Source organism: Fistularia commersonii, chromosome 2, assembly GCF_037954325.1.
Source record: "Fistularia commersonii isolate RoL2024-O1a breed Wild chromosome 2, RoL_Fcom_v1.0, whole genome shotgun sequence".
Classification (NCBI taxonomy): Eukaryota; Metazoa; Chordata; class Actinopteri; order Syngnathiformes; family Fistulariidae; genus Fistularia; species Fistularia commersonii.
The window spans coordinates 22,039,629-22,060,917 of NC_141285.1; the positions used below are offsets into that span (position 1 = coordinate 22,039,629).

The 21,289-nt window shown below is 43.9% G+C and overlaps 1 protein-coding gene across 2 annotated transcripts in view; it reads left to right on the forward strand.

Annotated features, from left to right (window-relative positions):
* Positions 1 to 21,289, forward strand: part of LOC147236727 (inactive phospholipase D5-like) — a 74,410-nt gene that overhangs the window by 7,998 nt on the left and 45,123 nt on the right. The window contains exon 1 of one of the 2 annotated variants that reach the window (XM_086172955.1): positions 6,837 to 7,355. The exons of the other annotated variant lie outside the window; for it this stretch is intronic. Coding sequence (XP_086029081.1) covers positions 7,350 to 7,355 — 6 coding nt within the window. The 5' untranslated portion in view covers positions 6,837 to 7,349. Of the gene's footprint in view, positions 1 to 6,836; positions 7,356 to 21,289 lie in introns of those variants that run through there. 2 annotated transcript variants of the gene reach the window in all.

Sequence of the window (21,289 nt, forward strand, 5' to 3'; positions counted from 1 at the left end):
GCCACAGCAGTGACCAAACTAAACTAAATGTAGAAATAAGAAGACAGAGAAATAAACACATTAAAGAAATGGAGGTAGTTTCACAATATAGCTGGAGCTACAGGACAGAATAGCGAGCGCCTGATGGCCTACAGATGAACACAGATAAACATCACGAGGTTGAGGGTTTCAAGTGTTATAACCTCAAAATAATGGTGGCGTGGTGGCATCCATCTTGACGAGCTGTTTTCTCCCCGCCGGCACAGCTAAGTTGTACAGAAGCTTGCCTTTCTGCGTTTGCCATGTGAATGCGGCTTAAAGAACAACGAGGAAACCTGTGCTGTGGGCCACAGGTGTCTCGTCATGTCAAATGACCATAAGGCTACCTAAAAATTAAAGGGCCGGTATTTCCTGTTACACCTGTAAATCTAAGCTATGTGAGTGTAAATGCAACAATCTTACATACAGCTCTCTGAACAACTTTCCAAAACTCAAAACACTGCCAGCAGATGCAAAATATCCATTCATCATATACAGACAGGCTGTCAAAGTGTACAAGACAGCGGTGAGATCAGCGATGCTGTATGGTCTAGAAACTGTGCCAATGGCAAAAAGAAGGGAGGCAGCGCTGGAGGTTGCAGAGATGAAAATGTCCAGGTTCTCTTTGGGAGCGACCAGGATGGATAGCATCAGGAATGAGTCCATCAGAGGGATGGCACGTGTTAGATGTTTTGGAGAGAAGGTCAGAGAAGCCAGACTGAGATGTTCGGCTCATGTACAGAAGAGGGATAGTGAATATATTGGTAGACGGATGCTGGAATAGGAGCTGCCAGGCAGGAGGTCTCGAGGAAGACCAAAGAGAAGATTTATAAATGTCGTGAGAGAGGATATGAAGGTAGTTGGTGTGAGAGGAGGATACAGAGAATAGGGGTTGATGGAGAAGGTTGATTTGCTGTGGGAAAAGCTCAAACAAAAAGAAAGAAGATATACAGAAGAGCTATTAATCATTCAATGGATACTGGATTTGATCGCAATTAGCCTTAAAGAGCAACAGAGGGAGCTGTTGTTCAATGTTAAACATCAACAGTTCAGTGAAGGACTGAAATAAAAAAGCATTTAAAGTCACTGAAATTGTGTTATTTGTTGGTACATGTCTGTGTCACGCCATCACAAGCGGTAAGGGTCTGAAGGTCAGTCTCCACGATGTGAACTTCAAGTCTTGCCTTTAGCTTAGATATTCTTCTTGATATGTTTATTTGTTGTCGTCTCTATCTTTGCATGTGTCTTTCCACAAACTAACACACCCACATGCTGAGACAAATAATCCAAACGGCCACCTAAGGCTTTTTTCTATTATAAGATGAACTTATTGTTAATTAGCTGAAACTTAGAACAGTCTTTTGTTAGAGAACAGCTGTTCTACGGGTAATTTGTGAAATTCATAGATCATCAAAATGTCACTGGATTAGACGACCAGCATCCATTTTTTGACATCTGGGTCTGGGGCTTTTGTTAAGAAGCCGAGGAGAGATGCCATTTCATAATTCAATCCCAATCAGCCTTATCCAGTAGTTGACTTAAAGTAATTTCTTGCGTTGAATAATAGCATCAGAGCTCTGAAAATACAAATGCCAAATGCACTGTTCAGAAACTCTTTCTTAAAGTTGAGATATGAGATTTTTGATGGCCTATGTTGTTACTGATGTGTCCGAATCTGCTGATTAATCACTCGGTGTGAGAGGCTGTTTTTTTAAGCGTTTTCTGAAAATTAATTATACTGGAGAGGAGACGTGAGACAAAGAAAACAACTGGTCTTGGAGCATGTTCTCAATCCTTGAACATTATCAAGAGACTATTAACAAGAGGCAATATATGATTATACAACTGTTGGTGGAAAGCATTATGTTAATGGGACCGTTAATGTCCAAACTCGCTGTTACGAGCAACCTGAAAATTAAACTCCCTCCTTAAAGTTCCAACTATTACCCAATTAGGAAGGAAGAATGATTGATTTACTGTAACAATCAAGAGTTTTAATACAGCCAAATGGATGCTAGAGAAATACAACTGGCATTCATACTTTTAACAATCGTGGTTGCAAAATTGGAAAGACCAGGCGTGGTCCACCGCCAGTGTTAAAATCAGGGTGATTTGAACTTTCTTAACATAGCATCATGACCACGCAAAGCTCTCAAATTCCAAGTCGATAAATGATAAAACTTACAGTCTAAGGCTTAAAGTAGTTATTGGTATGAATATCACAAATCCAAGCAGCAGAGATGAGTTCCCTCTCTGGCAAACTGGGTGTGTTCTACATTTAACTTCATTGTCCAGTGACTCACTATAGCCTATCATGGCACAAAGTAGGACCACAAAAATGGAAGAACCAATATATTTCAGTAAAATATACTTCATTTGAAGAAATTTTGAAATATTCATTTATGCTGGAGAGCGATGAATATCAAAACAGGTACATGTGACAGTTAAGTTACTGTTGACAGACAAAAAGTTTTTTGAAGTATAGTCAGATTTTGTCATTTTATATCAAAGTAATGTAAACCTTTAGGTAAAGTCAAAAATATGCAGGTAAATGCATAAAATCCTCTGATGCCACAGGCATCTGTCTGTCCATCCCAACACTGCATCTTGTCAGTGCGCCACACAGGTTCGAGAGCATAAAACCACTGGTACATTTGAAATACCAAGCCACAATCTGCTGTGTGTGAAATACCATCATGCATCTGACATTAGCGTGCCTTTTTTTCCCGCCACGTTCTGAAATTAAATCCAATAGAAACTGTAAAATGCACATCAATACAATCATACACAAACACATTTTATTGCTTTGTTCTCGTCCACATCAGTGGAGAAGAATAGGTAGCCATTAACATAACGCTGTGAATATTTAGCAACCCATTAACATCCCCGGGACATATTATTTCTACCTCTTTGTAGCTGCTCTCTCATCTTCAAAGCTAAATGAACAGGGATAAAGGGGCAGACAACCACCCTATTAATAGTCTTAACTTGATTTATGTCGCAGCCATTCTGAGTTACCAGACTGTTTGGCCTATAAAAATTCTCTTGCCTCAAAACATACCAAAGTTGCTCCGGTAGAAAGTAAATGTTATGTCTATCGAAATGTGGTACTCACCTCCAGCCCAGAGAAGTGGAGCAGTAAGGAACAGATGGCTTTTGCATTGTACTTCCAGCAAAGGCAATGTATTTATTTCAGCATGCCAAATCATAATCCCTCTACCCTGAAATCTCCATATTCAATGCAATTTCCAGTTACCGACGAAATATTCATGCTGTGAAGGAGATATTACACTCTGAAGTTCATCAACCACATACATCGACAGTAAACGTATGCTTTAGCTTGCAGCTCTTGTGATATTTCATACAACTATATGATGCCAAAAATACCTATAGTGTATTTACATATTTCCCTCTTCGCTCTATGATCATTTAAATGTTATAACACAAAGAAAAGTCCTTCTGCAGTTACAATAAGCGACTTAGAGATGACTTCCAGCTAACTTTGGGTGTTAGCATTGACGACGATGCAAGCTTAGCAAGCAAAGACAAAAGATGTCGGCTTAGCTAGCAAAGAAGACGATGTCGGCTACCTTAAATGCATTAAATTAAATGCATTTATATTAAATGCAACTTGAAAATAACATTTCACAACTGAGACGTATTTCAAACCACACTTTACGTGACTTAAGCGGTTTTAACGGTTTACCGGTTAACGGTTTAAGCTAACGCACCTGTCGCTAAAGCGCCATATTTTATTTTTTGCATTAGCCGGAAGCAGGCGTTCCTGCCTGGAGCACCGCGACAGCGACACCTAGTGGCCATGGGGCGCATTGCAAGGCGTCTGTGGATCCCTTTATTAAGAAATGAATGATTTCTAATTTCCTTTTTAAGAAATGAATGATTTCTAATGGGACATCAATGTTTAAGACAAAAGAATGAATGAATTATTAAATAAACAAATAGATATACTTGGGACTGTCGGCTTCATTTGACTTTAAGTTCGAGTCATTTTCCTCAGCATCCACACCCGTCACATTTAATCAATATCATGTCATCATAGCAATTTAACCGCTGACATGAGTGATTGACAGATGTCCTTGTGTGTCGCACTCTCGGGTTTCGCCGAAAATGGTCTCGCAGCATCGTCAAAGTTAATGGTTGATCACAAATGTCCGCTGAAATTCAAAGAAGTGCCATCTCTGTTCGCAGCTTAGAAAATTTGAATAACTTATCGATTCTTTTCAGAATCAATAACTACTACGATGCTCTATTTTGCCATCCTCTAAAGAGGTGGACTAAATTTTGTTGATTTGTTGTGGAACTATTTCATTTGGAGTAAACTCTGACCTACTAAGTTTGAACTCAAGTTAGGAATGATATTTATTTAAACAAACAGATAAAGAAGTTATGAGAGGACCGCCCGAAACAAACCAAATATTTATATCGGAAGAAGTGAAATAATAATAAAATAAATTCTGCTGTGACATTTCCATTCAAAGGAAGGGGAATCCTGCAGCAGCACAGCGGCATTAAAGGGCACGGCGAGCACAAACACATGAAATGCAGTTAGAGGAATCATGAAAAAAGAAAAAAAACACATCGGTGTGATGCCGCGCCTCTGACAGAAAAAGCTGACAATGAGCAGAACGACTGCAGCTTGACCTTTCCGAGAGCCCTGCATCTGACAGGCCTCCCCCGCCACCGCCACCACCTGCCCGATAACACGCTAACTGAGGGCCGGCTGCGGGACTACACGTGCACAAACACACACGCGCACAAAACCATTGGTCTTCAGCAGAGCTTTATCAAAAATTAGCTACATTCTGCAGGGGAGGCCAGGAACTGCAGCTGTAGCTTTTGTGGGTAGATGACATAAATTGATACTTTCTCAGTAACACACGGGGTGTTTTCGGGTGGTGCTAATTTGTCTCGAGGACTCGATGCATTAAAACCCGTAATTGCCTCATCTTCTTGTGCGATCATTCGTGTTCTTGGGTTGAGTGAAGGTGTTGATGATTGAATTTCTATTTGAAGCCTCTCTGCTGCTCTATGAGCCCTGTATCTCCTCAGATCAAAAAAACAAAACAAAAAACAACTCTGACATGTCCTGCCTCGCTGGGAAATATCAGACTCGAGAGTGAGTCTCATCAGGAAACAAATCGCGGCAAATTAATCAGCTTCAGAGAAGAAACCGACCAGAGATCAAGCATCGCATTGACATTCAAAGTGAGACACACATATATACATTATATCACAGACGGAGAGGCTTGAGTGACATCAATAATTCAACTCTGAAATCCCTTTTAACTCATAAGTATTTAAATTTAAATGAGATAGCCTCAGTGCTAAGAAAGTGATTATCATACTTATACTGCTAGTTACACCTGCGGCTGTTGGGGAAAGAGACACTTATTTAGTCAACCCGGAGCTGTCCACTGTTCAACGCAATTAGCTCTGCTTTAATCCATAAAAAGAAAGGTTTTATTTCTCACTTCTCCACGATAAACTCAAATTCCGAGCTCACAGCCCGATCTTAGGACAGGAGGGCTTCTCTCTGTAAGTGCTTATCTCTTCTCATTCGAACTGCTCAGACGCTTCATCATTTCATCTGGGCAAACATCGACACCTTTGGCTTCCGTTGCAATACAACTAGTTTATCATACTTTTATCGGAAATGCTTTTAACACGCCTGCCGTCATTTTCTCAAATGACCTGTCCTCCTTTCTACTATTATCTATCACTGTCATGTTTTTTACTTGAAACTCTGGCACAACAATTTCCTTCGGGATTAATAAAGTTGTTCTCATCTCATCTCTCATCTAATCAACTTGGACCTGCCTTGACCTGACGTGCATGTCTGACGGGCCAGGCCACACGACTCCTCAGACGGGGATTAGTATATCGGAAGATTAAAAATATCCCAAAATTAAGGGTGAAAATGCTGTAATAAGAGGCTTTTTAAGAGGGTGAATGGATAAAAGGAATTTTCATGTGACGTTGTGAGGAAGTAGCTTTAAGTTGGATCCGATTTTCAAGCTTTTCTCTGCTCCTGCGCCACAGCGCCCTCTATTGGAAGCTTGGCGTCATTGTAGCTCTGCAGGGTCCCAATCTTTACATCCACTGGAGCTGCACAGCATCTCGATGTGTTGCTTCTCCATATAAGCAGAACTAAATAATTAAATGAATGAATCATTCAAAGTCTTTTTTTAAAAATTCTTTTTTATTGTCGGTGGACCCACTGGCTCACATGGGTCCAAATGCTTGGATCCGTCTTTGAAAGGCAGCCTCTGATGCTAACGTAAGCCTGAAATAAGACACCGTCAACTTCCGCGCAAACAGCCAAGGTTTTCTTTTAAACAGCTCAGTATCAGCGCACATCCTGCGCTGTTTAAAAATAATTTTGCACAAAATAGGAGAAATAGAGACAACAAAATATTTGGGTACGTTTTACAGGTGTTTTAATGTCGGATGCGGTTATTTACTATATATCTGAGGAGATTGCTCTTGCATGGTGTGAGTGTGTGTGTGTGTGTGTGTTTGGGGGGGGGGTTAATCACATTTATTTATGACAGCAAGGGCAGGGCAGCTCGGCGGCACACACAGCAGGACGGGAACAGAGGAGGCGCAGGGATGGACGGGGAGGAGAGCCACACCGTCTATTCATTCTGCCTTCCTCTCACTCTTTTTGTGTCTATATCGCGGAACAGGGAAACGTGAGCTTTCTATTAGAGGGAGAGGGTGGGGAGACGGAGGGGTGAGCGAGGGAGGGGTCGGGGAGACGGAGACTTACTAGGAGGTGGAGGAACACATGATACAGTGAGGCGAAGGGACTGGAGGAGAGGAAGGAGGACAGAAGAAGGGAGGAGAGCCAGGGGAGGAAAGTAAGAAATCGGGATAGATAGATAGATAGATAGATAGATAGATAGATAGATAGATAGATAGATAGATAGATAGATAGATAGATAGATAGATAGATCATTCAAGAAACAGAGAAACGAGGAGGGGCACTACTTTCTCCAGCACGCACACACACACACACACACACACACACACACACACACACACACACGTCCCACATGCATTCACAAACAGCAACCCTCTCAGTTGCGCTGCAGAGAGGGACACATTCCCCTCCCCTCTGACTCCTGGGGGAAAAAGGGGCACGCAAACACACACACACACACACACACACACACACACACACACACACATACACACACCCACACACACACACACATACAGGTTTCTCCTCCTTCTTTCATCACACACTCACTCACACACATGCACAGAAAAGCACATGCGTCTCGGGTATGGCAACAGAGTGATGCGTCATGAAGGTGAGATTAATTTCTGATTCTCTTATTGCTGTTTACTTTTGTCGGAGTCACTGTGATGCAAGTAAAACCGATGTCCGTCTCTTTGTCTTCTGGGAACGATGCCACGTTTGATGCTTTTTGGTGCGAGGGGCTTTGGATGCGCGGCTCTTTTTAACTTGGGGGTACGAAAGTGCGCAGCCTTGAGAGCAACTGTGAAACATAATCGTGACAGTTGTGTATACTGACGACTTTACTCATCTGAATAACTGCTAAATGACTGTGTGTGTGTGTGTGTGTGTGTCCCTGTTTGTTGGTGCAGACTGGAGAATGTTTGGGAGAAAGTGTTGATGTTGACCGGGTTTGGTCAAAATCACCTAACATTCAATGTTGTTATTTCTAATGAACCTTATAAGGCGATTGGGGTAAAACAGCGGCAACGCTAATGGTTGCAACAGCTTCTTTGGGACGAGGAGCATTTGTGAAACACTTCAGGCGCTGACATGAACCTGCATTCATCACGCCGTCCGTCGGCGACAGATTAAGGGGGCTTTCGGAGCCACTCGGAGTCTGATTTCGCATCTGTTCTCGCGTAATCAGACGCAAAGGACGGGACAAACGCCCCTTTTTATGGCTTAGAATGCAGCTTTTGAGAGTGTGCCGGAAGCTTGAAGTGTCAAAACAACACACAGATAGGGGGCGCGGACTGGAGAAGTTGCTGACCCAAGCAAACAGTCACCGCAGCACAAAAATAATGTGGTGCCAAACGGTGATTTTGGTGCATTACTGACCAGGATTAAATTTCCAGTTGCAACCTACACTTCAGGTGCGGTGCATTAGCACTACGAAGTCATGAGAAACTATTAAAATCTCCATCAAATGGTTGAAAAAAGTGGAGATCATGGAGAGGGATTAGATATTCCATTAATTTAATATCACTAACATAAAGTAGATGAGGTGCAGCTATAATTATTAAACAGCAAATCATTCATTCTTTCATTCATTTATTCATTTTCACATTTATTATCTATACCACTTATCCAGCAGGGGAGCTGGAGCCTATTGGGCCAGTTTCCAGTCGTCCACATATAAAAACATACAACCATTCACTCTTTCATTCTCATGTCATATGTAACTAATTTGCAATCTATTTTTATTATTTTGTTAATTTCATGTCACCATTGGATTCTGAGAAACATCTTCTCAATTACTCTGTATATCTTGTACATGTGGAGAAGTTGTTGTTATCTATCTTTATCATTGTTGCTATTCATTTTGTTATCTATTTTTATCCTTGTCATCATTCTGTTTTCATCTATTTTTTTTTCCTCCATTCTCATCCTTTTTATATTTATCCTGGTTGTCATTCTATTATTTGTCCCTATCTTTGTCATTGTCTTCGCCCTTTTAATTGTCGCTTCTATTCATATTTATATCATATTTATTATTATATTAATAATTTTTATATTTATTTATCATAAAAAATAATTTATAAATAAATATTTAATTAGTAAATAATTTATTATATTTATATTTATATTTATATTTATATTTATATTTATATTTATATTTACCTCCTGGAGGAATCCCACGTCGACACAGGGAGAACATGCAGACACCACACAGAAAGAGACCTTGTTGCTGTGAGGTGAAAGCGCTAACGGCTCCGCCACCCCTGCAGACGAAAATCCCGCTTTGAAACCCAGAGCACGACGGATGGCACATCTGTTGCAGACCTCACGGATCACGCAGGAAACGTCTGTCTGGTTTGCGATCGGAGCAAATATTCCTGCAAAATAATTAAACCCACCTCCTCGTTCAATAAAGAATGGAGGTCGGGAAAAGGCTCCCCAGAGCTCATTATACAACACCGCAACAGGATATTGGCTCTTTTTTTTTTTAATCTGACTCCAGCGTTTTCCTGATGAGTTTAACGCTTAAAAAGATTCAGGGCTCACTTCCGTGGCTTCGTGGGTCATTGACAAATCACTTGGTATTAGTGTTGACCAGGTTGGTTTTCACCACTAGAACTACTTTATTGACAAAATGCTGCAGCAGCGCAGAATTCCCCACTTCTTTCTGCTGACCTGTAACATTATTATCGCCTGCATTCACTTTCCAGAAGAGAGAAGTTCAAATACCGACATTTCTTTTCATGTAGAATTCCAAATCAGCGGATTATTTTATCAAAGCGGTGACTCCATTGATCATGGCTGGGATCAATAATAAACCCCCCTCCCTCCCAATGGCGTGGTGATTGGGATCGGATTTCAGGCGCAGCTCGGTTTTACTATGAAACATCCATAATTGTTTTTGATGTTATATACCGTAATTTCTGGACGATAAAGCCGCGACTTTTTTCATGTAAACAACGCTGCGGCTAATATATGGACTTTTTTTGGGGGGGGGCTAACGAGCTTCATGCCGCTAAAACATTTATCCTTGTCACATCGGATCCATGAAATGACCGAGAAATTCTGAGTCTGTTCAACTCTGACACCGAAGAAGACGACTTTGACGGTTTTAGTGCGCAGGAGGAAGCCCGATACAGCGATCGGCTAGCCGGTGTGGCTTGTATTGAGGTGCGCTCAATAGTCCGGAAATTACGGAACATAAATATAGTAATATGAATTACTGGATGACTGGCATTGAACTCCTGAGAGGATTTTCCAGGGTAAACTGGTCGGTGAACTGATATGCCGGTAAACTGGCGGGAACCCAAAAGAAAACCGCCATTTTTTCTGTGCCTCTTTAGATTAACAAAGTGATCACTCCAACTTCTGTTCCAACCAGAAACATTGGAAACTGCTGCAAAAGAAAAGAACGGTCCGCTTCACTCGGCTGAAAACGGGCCACGTTATACCGATTATTGCCGACCTTCGCCCTCAGGACCGGTGGCGGCTTCCCCTCGGACGTTACTCCTCATACCTTTCTGCCTTTATTATTTGTTCTCCCTCTCCATCTCTGTCTCTCACCGTGTCCTTGTCTAATCCATCTTTCTGCACGGCCGCACAGCTCGGCGGCTGACGACCGGCGCTACCTGGCCAATAGATGCCCGGCCGGCCTGCGGTGACATTCAGCCAGGGGAGGCGGGAGAGGCCGTGCCTCACTTGCCAAAATGTCAAATGAAAAAAATCGTTAAACGGCTATATTTATCAGTGATTTGCACCACAAAGGTATTTTTCATTTAACTTCACCAGTTTTAGATCACCTGTTTTTTTATTCAAAATGGCTGGATTTTGATATTTACTGTTCATATATTGTGGTGAGGCCGCAGACTTTTGAGCCTCAACATAGATTGCCAACATGCTCTGCACTAAGACCATATTTCTTTTCTCTCGAAATGTTGAAATACTTTTGCTGTATGAACTACGTTTCTAATGTATAGTGTTTTTTGTCAACAACTGTGTGTGTGTTACCAGCTTCTTATGCAGAGTGATCATAAAACGGCTGCCAAGAGCCAGTGAGGGAGGCACGCAGCCCTCCTGCCTCACACGCTGAAATCGCAAGTGCTATCTGGCCGAGCCGTAACACCTGGACTGGTATCCATGACGACCAAATTACCGTCTCCCGTGCAAATGGAACTGTCGCGTGGCGTGTTTCCCCTTCGCGCCCAGGTGACCGGGGCCTGAAGCCGGGGGTTGTTTACACTGGGGAAGTAAAACGAGGGCGGTGTGTATTTGAGGATTAAGGCGAGTCTGTGCACGGAGACGGCGTCCGAGGCACTTCAACGCCGTTCGCAGACGAGAAACAACAGGTGGCGAACCCCCGCTGACAAGCTGCATAATAATAACGGGGAGCGTCGCCGTGCGTGCATCCATGCAAATCATCCCCCCGCTTGCAGCCGATCAGCATTATTCCTGTGATCATCATAATTGGGAGAAGAAGAAGAAGGAAAAGATGATGAGTCCGCACTTAAACTGCTTTGCTGTTATAGTTCTTTTTTTTTTTTTTTTTCATCCAGGGGTTATGCAGACGGATATGACACTGCTTGGTGGACGAGGGTGTCCAAAAACAGCCCTGGACATTTTGAAAAATCAAGATGACAGTGTATGGAGCTGGGGTTGGTCTTGGAGCTGTGCTTGATCCGGGATTTGCAGTTGTTCCTGAAGCTGTGGTTGGTCCTGGATCTGCAACTGGTCCTGGAGCGATGGTTGGTCTAGTCCTGGGGTTGTGGTTGATCCTGGATTGGCAGTTGGTCCTGGATCTTTAGCTGGTCTTGGAATTATAGCTGGTCCTGGAGCTGTGGTTGGTCCTGGATCTGTAGTTGGTCCTGGAACTGTGGCTGGTCCTGGAGCTGTGGTTGGTCTGGTCCTGGAGTTGTGGTTGATCCAGGATCTGCAGGTGATCCTGGAACTGTAGTTGGTTCTGGATCTGTAGTTGGCCCTGGATCTGTAGCTGGTCATGGAGCTGTTGTTGGTCCTGGTTGGTCCTGGAGTTTGCGGTTGGTTTTGGGAGTTGGTTGTTCCTGGATCTGCAGTTGGTCCTGTAGTTGTAGTTGGTCCTGGATCTGTAGTTGGTTCTGGCTCTATAGTTGGTCCTGGAACTATAGCTGGTTCTGGAGCTGTGGTTGGTCCTGGTTGGTCATGGAGTTCTGGTTGCTTTTTGGGAGTTGGTTGTTCCTGGATCTGCAGTTGGTCCTGTAGTTGTAGTTGGTCCTGGAACTGTCGCTGGTCTGGTACTGGAGTTCTGGTTGATCCTGGATCTGCAGGTGATCCTGGATCTGTAGCTGGTCATGGAGCCGTGGTTGGTCAGGTCCTGGAGCTGTTTTTGCCCCTGGTTGGTCCTGGAGTTGCGGTTGGTTTTGGGAAATTGGTTGTTCCTGGATCTGCAGTTGGTCCTGTAGTTGTAGTTGGTCCCTGATCAGTCGCTGGTCTGGTACTGGAGTTCTGCTTGATCCTGGATCCTAGATCTGAGGCTGGTCATCTCCTCTGTCAGTCCGAAGCCTGCTGTGTGGGTGAGCAGCATTTATTTGGTGTACATTTATAACACCTGCACTCTCGTGAAGAATATCATTTTGAAAAACTAGCCAATGACAGATTCTCACATTCCATTTTAAGGGCCAGTGTTCCCTCTCTGCCACCGAAAAGCCTTTGCATCCAGATGAAGTTGGAATGCCATCAAACATATCAGGGCGCCTCGCAAACTCAGACGGGGGTGGGGTGTGGGATGAGGGCGTAAAAAGTGGATTTTAAGCCCTTTGATTGGCAGCCATGTCGTTCGCTGGAATGTTCCGGCGCCTGGGGCGGCATCTGTCACCACTTGCGCAGATGCTGGCTGGTGTTCGTCGCACACAAGAGCCAGCGTCTTTTGTTCTTGCCCTTGAAAACTTCCCTCTTCTCCATCATCCCGAGGGCGGAGGTGCCCCGGTGGGTTTTCTGAAAAGGCACCTCCAGATTTCTGCTTCATTTCATACCGGCGAGCTGAACAAACACACACGTATAAGAGTCTCCGAGATGTTGCATGGAACTGCATTAATGATTGACGGTCCAAACTTAACCCTTATAACAACCAATTTGTTTTCAATCTTTCCTTCCTAAAGTCTGTGATTCTGCAGCGTGGATAGACACGTCACATCAGGCTGTGCTAGCAAGGGTTCCAACAAACAAACGACGCCTCTCCGAACGTTACAAGGTCTTAGTACGGAGCTCACTTTTTGATTTATCGGCGCGTTAAATATGGATGGACCTTTATTAGATGGGATGCAGGGCGCGCGAGGTGACCGAACTTGAAGGGTGATCGCAAACATGTGGAGATGCGGAGGCACAAGTTTGGACGACGTGGAATGTCATATAATCGTTAAGAAAAAATAAAAATAAAAGCTAATTTCCAAACTATTAGTTGCTACTTTTTTTTACAAGCATTGAACACTCTGATGTCAAAGCAATGATGCAGTTAATTTATGGATTTTTTAAGTGGATTAAGATGAGCAGAGTTATCAATTTTCCTGCTAGGCAACTGTTTTTTTTTTTTTTTTTTTAAATCAGCCATGATGCAGGCACTGATGGCTAAAATGCGTTTACATGTATGCTCGCTGTGAGACAGTGGTGAGGTGACAGACAGAGAAGTTCAAGATGGAATCAGCTCTGAGCCCCTTTTTGTTTGCAATGGTGATGGACAGGCTGACAGATGAGGTTAGACAGGAATCTCCAAGGACCATGATGTTTGCAGATGACATTGTGATCGGTAGTAAGAGCAGAGAACAGGTTGAGGAAAATATGGAGAGGTGGAGGTATGCTCTGGAAAGGAGAGGGATGAAGGTTCATGGTAGCAAGACAGAAGATATGAGTGTGAATGAGAGGAACTCGGGTGGAGCGGCGAGGCTACAGGGAGTGGAGATCGAGAAGTACTTAGGGTCAGCAGTCTAGATTAACGGAGAGTGTGGAAAAGAGGTGAAGAAGTGGGTTCAAGCAGGTTGGAATGTGTGGAGAAAAGTGTCAAGGGTACTATGAGATGGAAGACTATCAGCCAGGATGAAAGGGAAGGTGTACAAGACAGTGGTGAGACCAGCAATGCTGTATGGACTAGAAACTGTTCCAATGACAAAAAGACAGGAGGCAGAACTAGAAGTTGCAGAGATGAAGATGTTGAGGTTCTCTTTGGGAGCGACCAGGATGGATAGGATCAGGAATGAATCCATCAGAGGGACAGCACATGTTAGATGTTTTGGAGAGGCCAGACTGAAATGGTCTGGTCGTGTACAGAAGAGGGATGGTGAATATATTGGTAGACGGATGCTGGTATTGGAGCTGCCAGGCAGGAGGTCTGGAGAAAGACCAAAGAGAGGATTTATGGACGTAGTGAGAGAGGATATGAAGGTAGGAGTGTAAATATCTCATGTTACAAACGGACACTTGCGGCTTTTAGATAAGTGCGTCCAATTTGTTTTTCTTGTCAAATAGTGGGTGCGGCTTACATTCAGGTGCACTCAATAGTCTGAAAATTATGGTATGCATACTAAAACAAGATTGTTACTGCGGTAACAGCAAGAAAGTGATCCGCAGAGAAATTAGAGAGAAAAAAACTGCTGATTAAATGCGTAAGCTAATGGGCTCCTCAGAATCACCGCTTTGTCGTCAAGACACGAGCAGATCTGCAACCTGTTGAATCGCTTTCATCAGATTTGCGGATTCGGCTTCATAGATGTGCTCCGCAAGCTTTCGGTAGCCGAGAGAAGCTTCCGAACCCCCCGCTGTCCCATGATAGAGGAGAAGTATCGTTTCGCAGCCGCTGCGATGAGCTCCATCGGGGTTCTATGCGTTTCAGACGGTATGCGCGGCGAACCAGCGCTGCTAGCCTGTCGACGGAATCACCAGATTCACAGGGTCTGGAGTCGCGCCTCAGCCAAAACGGGGAGGACGGTTAGATTGCTCTCTGCAGAGACTGGGCCGGGACTGTCTGAGCTTAAATGACTCTGTGGCTTCATTACGTCTCCGCAATAAGTGCATTATCTACTCATGCTACATCATCATTCCCGCTACGATTGCAAATAAGACTGCGACTTCCGAGCGTCTGACTCCAGATACCAGAAATGGATCCATTTCTAAGGACATGTCCGTCTGGTACCATCATCTGGTACCAACATCTCTTTATTTGGGTTTCATACAACTGAAAGCTTTGTTGTAATGTCAGGGCTGATCTTGAGGAAATGTAATAAGTCCCATGACAGTTTGGAACTGGCGGTGTGTGAAAATGGGGCGTTTCATACTAATAACATGCAATAATATGTGATGAATGGGGCGGCACTGTGCTCTTCACAGCAAGAAGGTCCCTGGTTGGGCTGCAACAGACGAGTCGCCGTGGGTTTCGTCGGTTTCATCGTTGTAGACCCTAAAATGCCATAGGTGTGAATGAAAGGGTGGATGGTTGTATGTCTCCATACCAAATGTGAATGAATGAGTGAATGGTTGTCAAACAGAAGAGTGGTTCTCGACGGGAATAAGGCAGGCAAAGTATGTGGGTAGGCGTTCTCGTTGAAGAACACCAGGTATACAGATGTTCCCTTTAGATGGATTTATTGCTGCGGTCAGAACCCTCAGTATAATCCTGTACATTATACACAAACAGAGCATAATAAAGGACGTTATTTCACTAAACGATGACATTATGTGACTCATATAACAAACAAATCCTTCACAAAAGTGAGGTCTGGTGATTGGCTTAACACAACAGTAAAACTAGTATCAGCCCATGCGCGGATAAGCAATAACTTAGCGCTCATCTTCAACATTAAATGCAATTAAATTCACCTTCTGTCACTCACACACAGAAATAAACCGAGGAAAACAGGCGAACATGAAGAAAGGTGAAAAAAGGTTAAAAATAGCTTCTACAGTATCGTACACAGGTGTGATGCGCTGGAATGACTGCGACGCATTCAGGAGCGTAGGATGCTACGAGAACTTAGCGATAAACACCAGCAGAACAGTATTATTTCAAAAACAGTTAGATACACAGAAGCAAAGTGGGCTTTCGAACAGTTGTGTTATTATGACGTGTAAATTAGAGGGTGGATGGTTGCGCCTCCAAATGCAGGAATCGCGGAATAGATCACGAACGAATGTGATGAAGAATGGGTCTTCACGTCGTGCCCATCATTTTTTAACATTAGCGCCCTCCTTTTAAGCCGAGCCCCATCTGTCGGGCGAAAACCGTCCCCCGCTGTGCTCCTTGTACGCCGTTCAAAAAAACAGACTTTTCCTCATGTTGACGGGCTGAGGAGAGCGGGAAAGCTGCACGTGATAAGTGTCGTTATTGCAGTTCAGCGAGCTAGGAAGCTCCGGGTGATGATGTGAAAAATCACCCTGGTAGTTTGTGTGTGTAATTCTGCTAATAATCCGATCGGCAAACATCTCAAATGCACGCTCATACACGTGCATTTGAGATGCACCCTCTATTTCCAGAAGCAAATCACATTCATCATGTCAAAGCGCTTTTGAAAAAAAAAAAAAAAAAAACCTTCACAAACCTCTTTATATGCTGCGGTTGAAGAGGCTACAGATCTTTTGAAAAAAGGTCACGGCGAAGCTACGCTTTACTTCAGCTGCACTGCGGATGCTGCGCCGAAGCCCCTTCCGCAGAGAGCTATTCATCTATCTGTTCCCAAGGTGATAACTCTGTTCGGCTTTTTACAAAGAAAAAAAAAAAAAAAATTCCGAGCGGGAGAACGGGCACTTTGGACTTCAGTTTAATCATCTGTGAGCACTTTCAATCGTGCAAACACATCTGTTCTTGTCGTCTCAAACTGGTTGAAGTGGGTGAACTCACGGCGGTCTTCCCCCCCGGCCTGCCCGTCTTAATTTCGGCAAAAGCTCGCAGCTTGTCGGTGGAATCGGCCCGCTTGCAGAGCTCAATGAAACATTTTCGGCCCGTGAACGACGGGCGAGTTTCGATTTTTGCAACCGTGCAACCCAATAAACGTCGCTCGCCTGCCCCCCCCCCTCCGTCTGCATGCACCTGCTGAGCCGGTGTAATTAAACATCCCGCTGATTGCGCCGCAAACACGCCCCGTCGCACCGTGCACAACACGTGAAACCCCGGAGGCAATAAGATACTCCGGCTTTTACGGAAATGCGGCGGCAGGAAATGCAATCGGGACGTGGCGTGTGGGGAAAAAAAATGCAAGGGTGTGCAAAAAACTAAACAAAAAAAGAAAAAAACTCCACATCTAGGTAAGATGAGAAGACCGAGACGCAGATATCTTCTGTATCCCTACAACGGCGTGATGTCACGACTATCCATTTCGTTTAGAAGGTGTAGAATTTATTGAAGAAGAGCTATGGACGGCCTTCAGATGGCAGTCATAATGCACTAATGGTGCTTTCAGACTTAATGTATTTCGGTGCAGGGAATAACAACGGCAGCAGACTCAGCGTTCGCGCCGTTGCTTTCAAGGGAACTCAATAAGCACTGCAAATGAAGTACAGCACATTAAATTTTTTTTTTTTTGGTCGGGATCGGCCGCTTTGACATTGGACGTTATTAACACCTGCTTCGTTACTTCTTCTTCTTCTTCTTTCGGCTTTTCCCGTCAGGGGTCGACACAGCGAGTCAACTTTCTCCATCTAACCCTATTCTCCGTATCCTCCTCTCTCACACCAACTACCTTCATATCCTCTCTCACTACGTCCATAAATCTTCTCTTTGGTCTTCCTCGAGACCTCCTGCCTGGCAGCTCCAATTCCAGCATCCGTCTACCAATATATTCACAATCCCTCCTCTGTACATGACCGAACCATCTCAGTCTGGCTTCTCTGACCTTCTCTCCAAAACATCTAACATCTGCTGTTCCTCTGATAGACTCATTCCTGATCCTCTCCATCCTGGTCACTCCCAAAGAGAACCTGAGCATCTTCATCTCTGCAACCTCTCGTTCTGCCTGCTGTCTTTTGGTCATTGTAACAGTTTCTAGTCCATACATCATCGCTGGTCTCACCACTGTCTTGTACACCTTTCCTTTTATTCTGGCCGATAGTCTTCTATCTCTTGGTACCCCTGACACTTTTCTCCACCCATTCCAACCTGCTTGGACCCGTCTCTTCACCTCTTTTCCAAACTCTCCGTTGCTCTGGACTGTTGACCCTAAGTACCTTAAATCCTCCAGCTTCTTGATCTCCACTCCTTGTAGCCTCACCGTTCCACCCGGGTTCCTCTCATTCACACACATATATTCTGTCTTGCTGTGAGTAACTTGCTTCGTTACAGTCCAGGATAAAAAAACGCGTCACGTGGTGAGACGTCATTTCAATAAATGTGAAAGCGATAAGATTCCCGGGGGGGGGGCGGACGGATCAAACGGAGGGGAGGGGGGTCAGGTGTCATCATGGCCGACGAGGCTCTTGTGTCTTTTTAATGGAACTGCGCGATTGATTTATTTATGCGGGGATCATCGGGCGCGGCGGTAAGGATGAGGGCGGGGGAGCACGAGAGTGGAGATACTCGGGGGACACGCTGATGGAGTTCAGCCTGGACTGGACGGCAGTCGATCACAGGGCCGCATATAGACACATTCACCCTGACATGGAGACGCACAGCCGTTCACTGGAATTCACACATCACTTACGGCAGGGGTCGGCAACCCGTGGCTTCCGAGTATCCAGATAAAACATTTAAAAAAATTTCTGTCGCTCTTAATAAGCATTTTCAGCATTTTTGGTTTGCTCCAAGTGAATATTTTAAATAGGACTAATTTTTCATAGATACAAGAATCTAATAGACGTTGAGTGTTTGCATAAAAGTCAACCCGAGTTGAAAATGTTTTGTTGCATGCAGAAATGTAATTTTGTTGTCTCCGCAGTTGTTCATTGATTAAAAAAAATTGCAAAAAACGCATTTTGTTTGTACGTAAAGGTAAAAAAAAATGAAGCTACATGCCGTGTTAATTCATTTTAACTTTCAAAAGGGTTGTGTGGCTCCCAGTGTTTTCTTTACTGTGGGGAAACGGATGCAAATGGCTCTTTGAGTGATAAAGGTTGACGACCTCTGACCTACAGACATGCAATTGGTGGAAAAGTGCAAGTCCGTTTTTTTTGAACGGCGTACCAGGAGAACAGCGGGGGTCAGTTTTTACCCGCCAGATGGGGCTTGACTGAGAAAACAAGCGCTACTGTTGACAAATGATGGGCACGATGTGAGGACACATTCTATATCACGTTTATTTGTTATCTATTCCACAATTCCTGCAGGGAGGGCTGGAATGGGCTCCATTTGGAGACGCAACCATTCACCCTCTAATTTAGCATAAGACCTTTCACTCATTCGTGGCTTTTTGTGTTGAAACATACAACATCTCACATCGAACAACCAGAGGGACTTGGAATTAATGTGAATTACAAGTGGAAGAGAGTGTAATAGCATTGTATCTGCATAATCCATTTTTATGGGCAAATGCACTCCAACTTTCCCATCTTGTTTTATATCAACAATTATCAACTGTTACTACTGCAAGTATTGCTGTTGTTCGCTACTATAATACTTAACACTGTTTATATGTTGTCAACATATTGTTTTGGTGCGACTCGTTAAACAAGTTCTACCTGTTTATAGAAACAGTGACCCCTTAAGTTACGAATCAAATCAATAATAATAATGATAATCAACAAAATTCATTTTAGATAGGAAAAAAAATCATCATATGAACCCACTTTTGTTCCAAAAGTGGGTTCCCTTTTTTTGTTTCCCTTTTTTTTCCCTTTTCCCTTTTCCCTTTTGTTTCCCTTTTTTTTTTTTTTTTTTTTTACATTTTTGGGCTTGGTCACAGCACTCACAAGATATTTTGTGGCGGGAAGTAGATTTAAGCAGTGACGTGCAGTCGGGGGAGGCAGGAGAGGCTGTGCCTCACTTGCCAATCTTGGAAAGAAAATGTCAAATGAAAAAAAAAAGATTATATTTATCAGTGATTTGCACTATAATGGTATTTAGATTTTACTTCAATAGTTTTTGATTGTTTTTTTCAATCAAAATGGCTGAATTTTAGCATTTACCGCTCAAATGCTGAGAAGTGACGTGCGATGAGGCCGTGGGCTGTTGAGCCTCAACCTACATTGTATAATGACGGCTGATTGCCGGCATGCGCTGCATTAAGATCGGATAGCTGTCACGATTAAAATGTTGAAATGCTTTTTGCCATATGAAATACATTTCCAATGTACAGTGTTTTTAGTCAACAATTGTATGTGTGTTACTAGTTTCTTGTGGTGAGCAATTGTAAAACGGCTGCAATGAGCCACCAAGTGAGGCACGCAGTTCTCCTGCCTCATGATAGGCGTGCCCCGCCAGCCATGTACCTCAAAATGAGCTGTCTGCGGTCACAGGTCCCAACCAGACGGGCCAAAACTAATTTCTGCGATAATATTTACGTGAATTCAAAACGGAGTCGCGCCTCGCCCTTATTGATCCGGGGATCCAGGTGCCGGCGTTCAGAGTCCGTGTCAGAAACGAATGAGTGGCTGAGCCATGTGGACGGAAGCTTCATCGGTCACCGGCCCCTCGCACATCATTCAGTCTCCGGCCCGAGCTGATTATCAGTCAGAACGTTTTTTTTTTTGCAACCTGAAGGCTGTGGCCTGAATCATAAATCAAGCTTTTCTGCAGTTTTTTTTTTTCCTGCACCCACATAAACCACACGGCCTCCGCGCACAGACAACCTGACGTGTCAAAACACGACGCGTTGGATTAAGGTGGGAGACGGATAATCTCTGCGGAACAGCCGGGCATCCAATGTGCTAACCTTCAGGAGCTCTGCACATTGGGATGGAACGTGTGCAGTTAATCATGAAGGCTATCGTCTTTTTGGACACACTAGGGGAAAAACAAGGATGAAACCCAGTCCTGGCAGGAGGTTTTCTGACCGGGTGTTCACACTGAACGATCCAAGAGACTACGAATTACAACCGGCCCACAGAAGGGAGTGCGATAGCATCGCATCTGCATAATCCCTTTTTATGGGCAAATCCAGTCCAACTCCACCATGAGCAACGATTGACTCTGTTTAATGTGTTCCCATCTTGTTTTATATCAACAATTAATTTGATTTGTGCCGGAGCAACGATGTTTACATGTCCCCCGCAGCTCAGCGCACTTTAAATACCTTCTGGTTTGTTTTTGTTTTCCTTTTTTTTTTTTTTGCATTTTTGGGCCGTGTCACAGCACTGGCAGGAGAGTTTTTGTGGCAGGAGGTAGATTTAAAGTCAGCAAAAGAGAGAGGAGGTCGAACTTTGGAGAAAGTTGGTTCTTTGCGTGACCCGGTGGTCTAAATGAGTAGCATCAGCCCTTTTCCCACTGTCAGTTTTTGCAGCTCCCAGGACCTTTCCAGGAACCGGGCCATTTCTTGGTGCATCTGTACGGCAGAGGAACCAGGGACCAAGGACTGCAGCTACTTCAGTTCCTATTCCGAGGCGGGATCTTTTTACATTTTCGCAAGAACTCCCACAAGATAGGTGCTTGGTGATTGGTGGAAC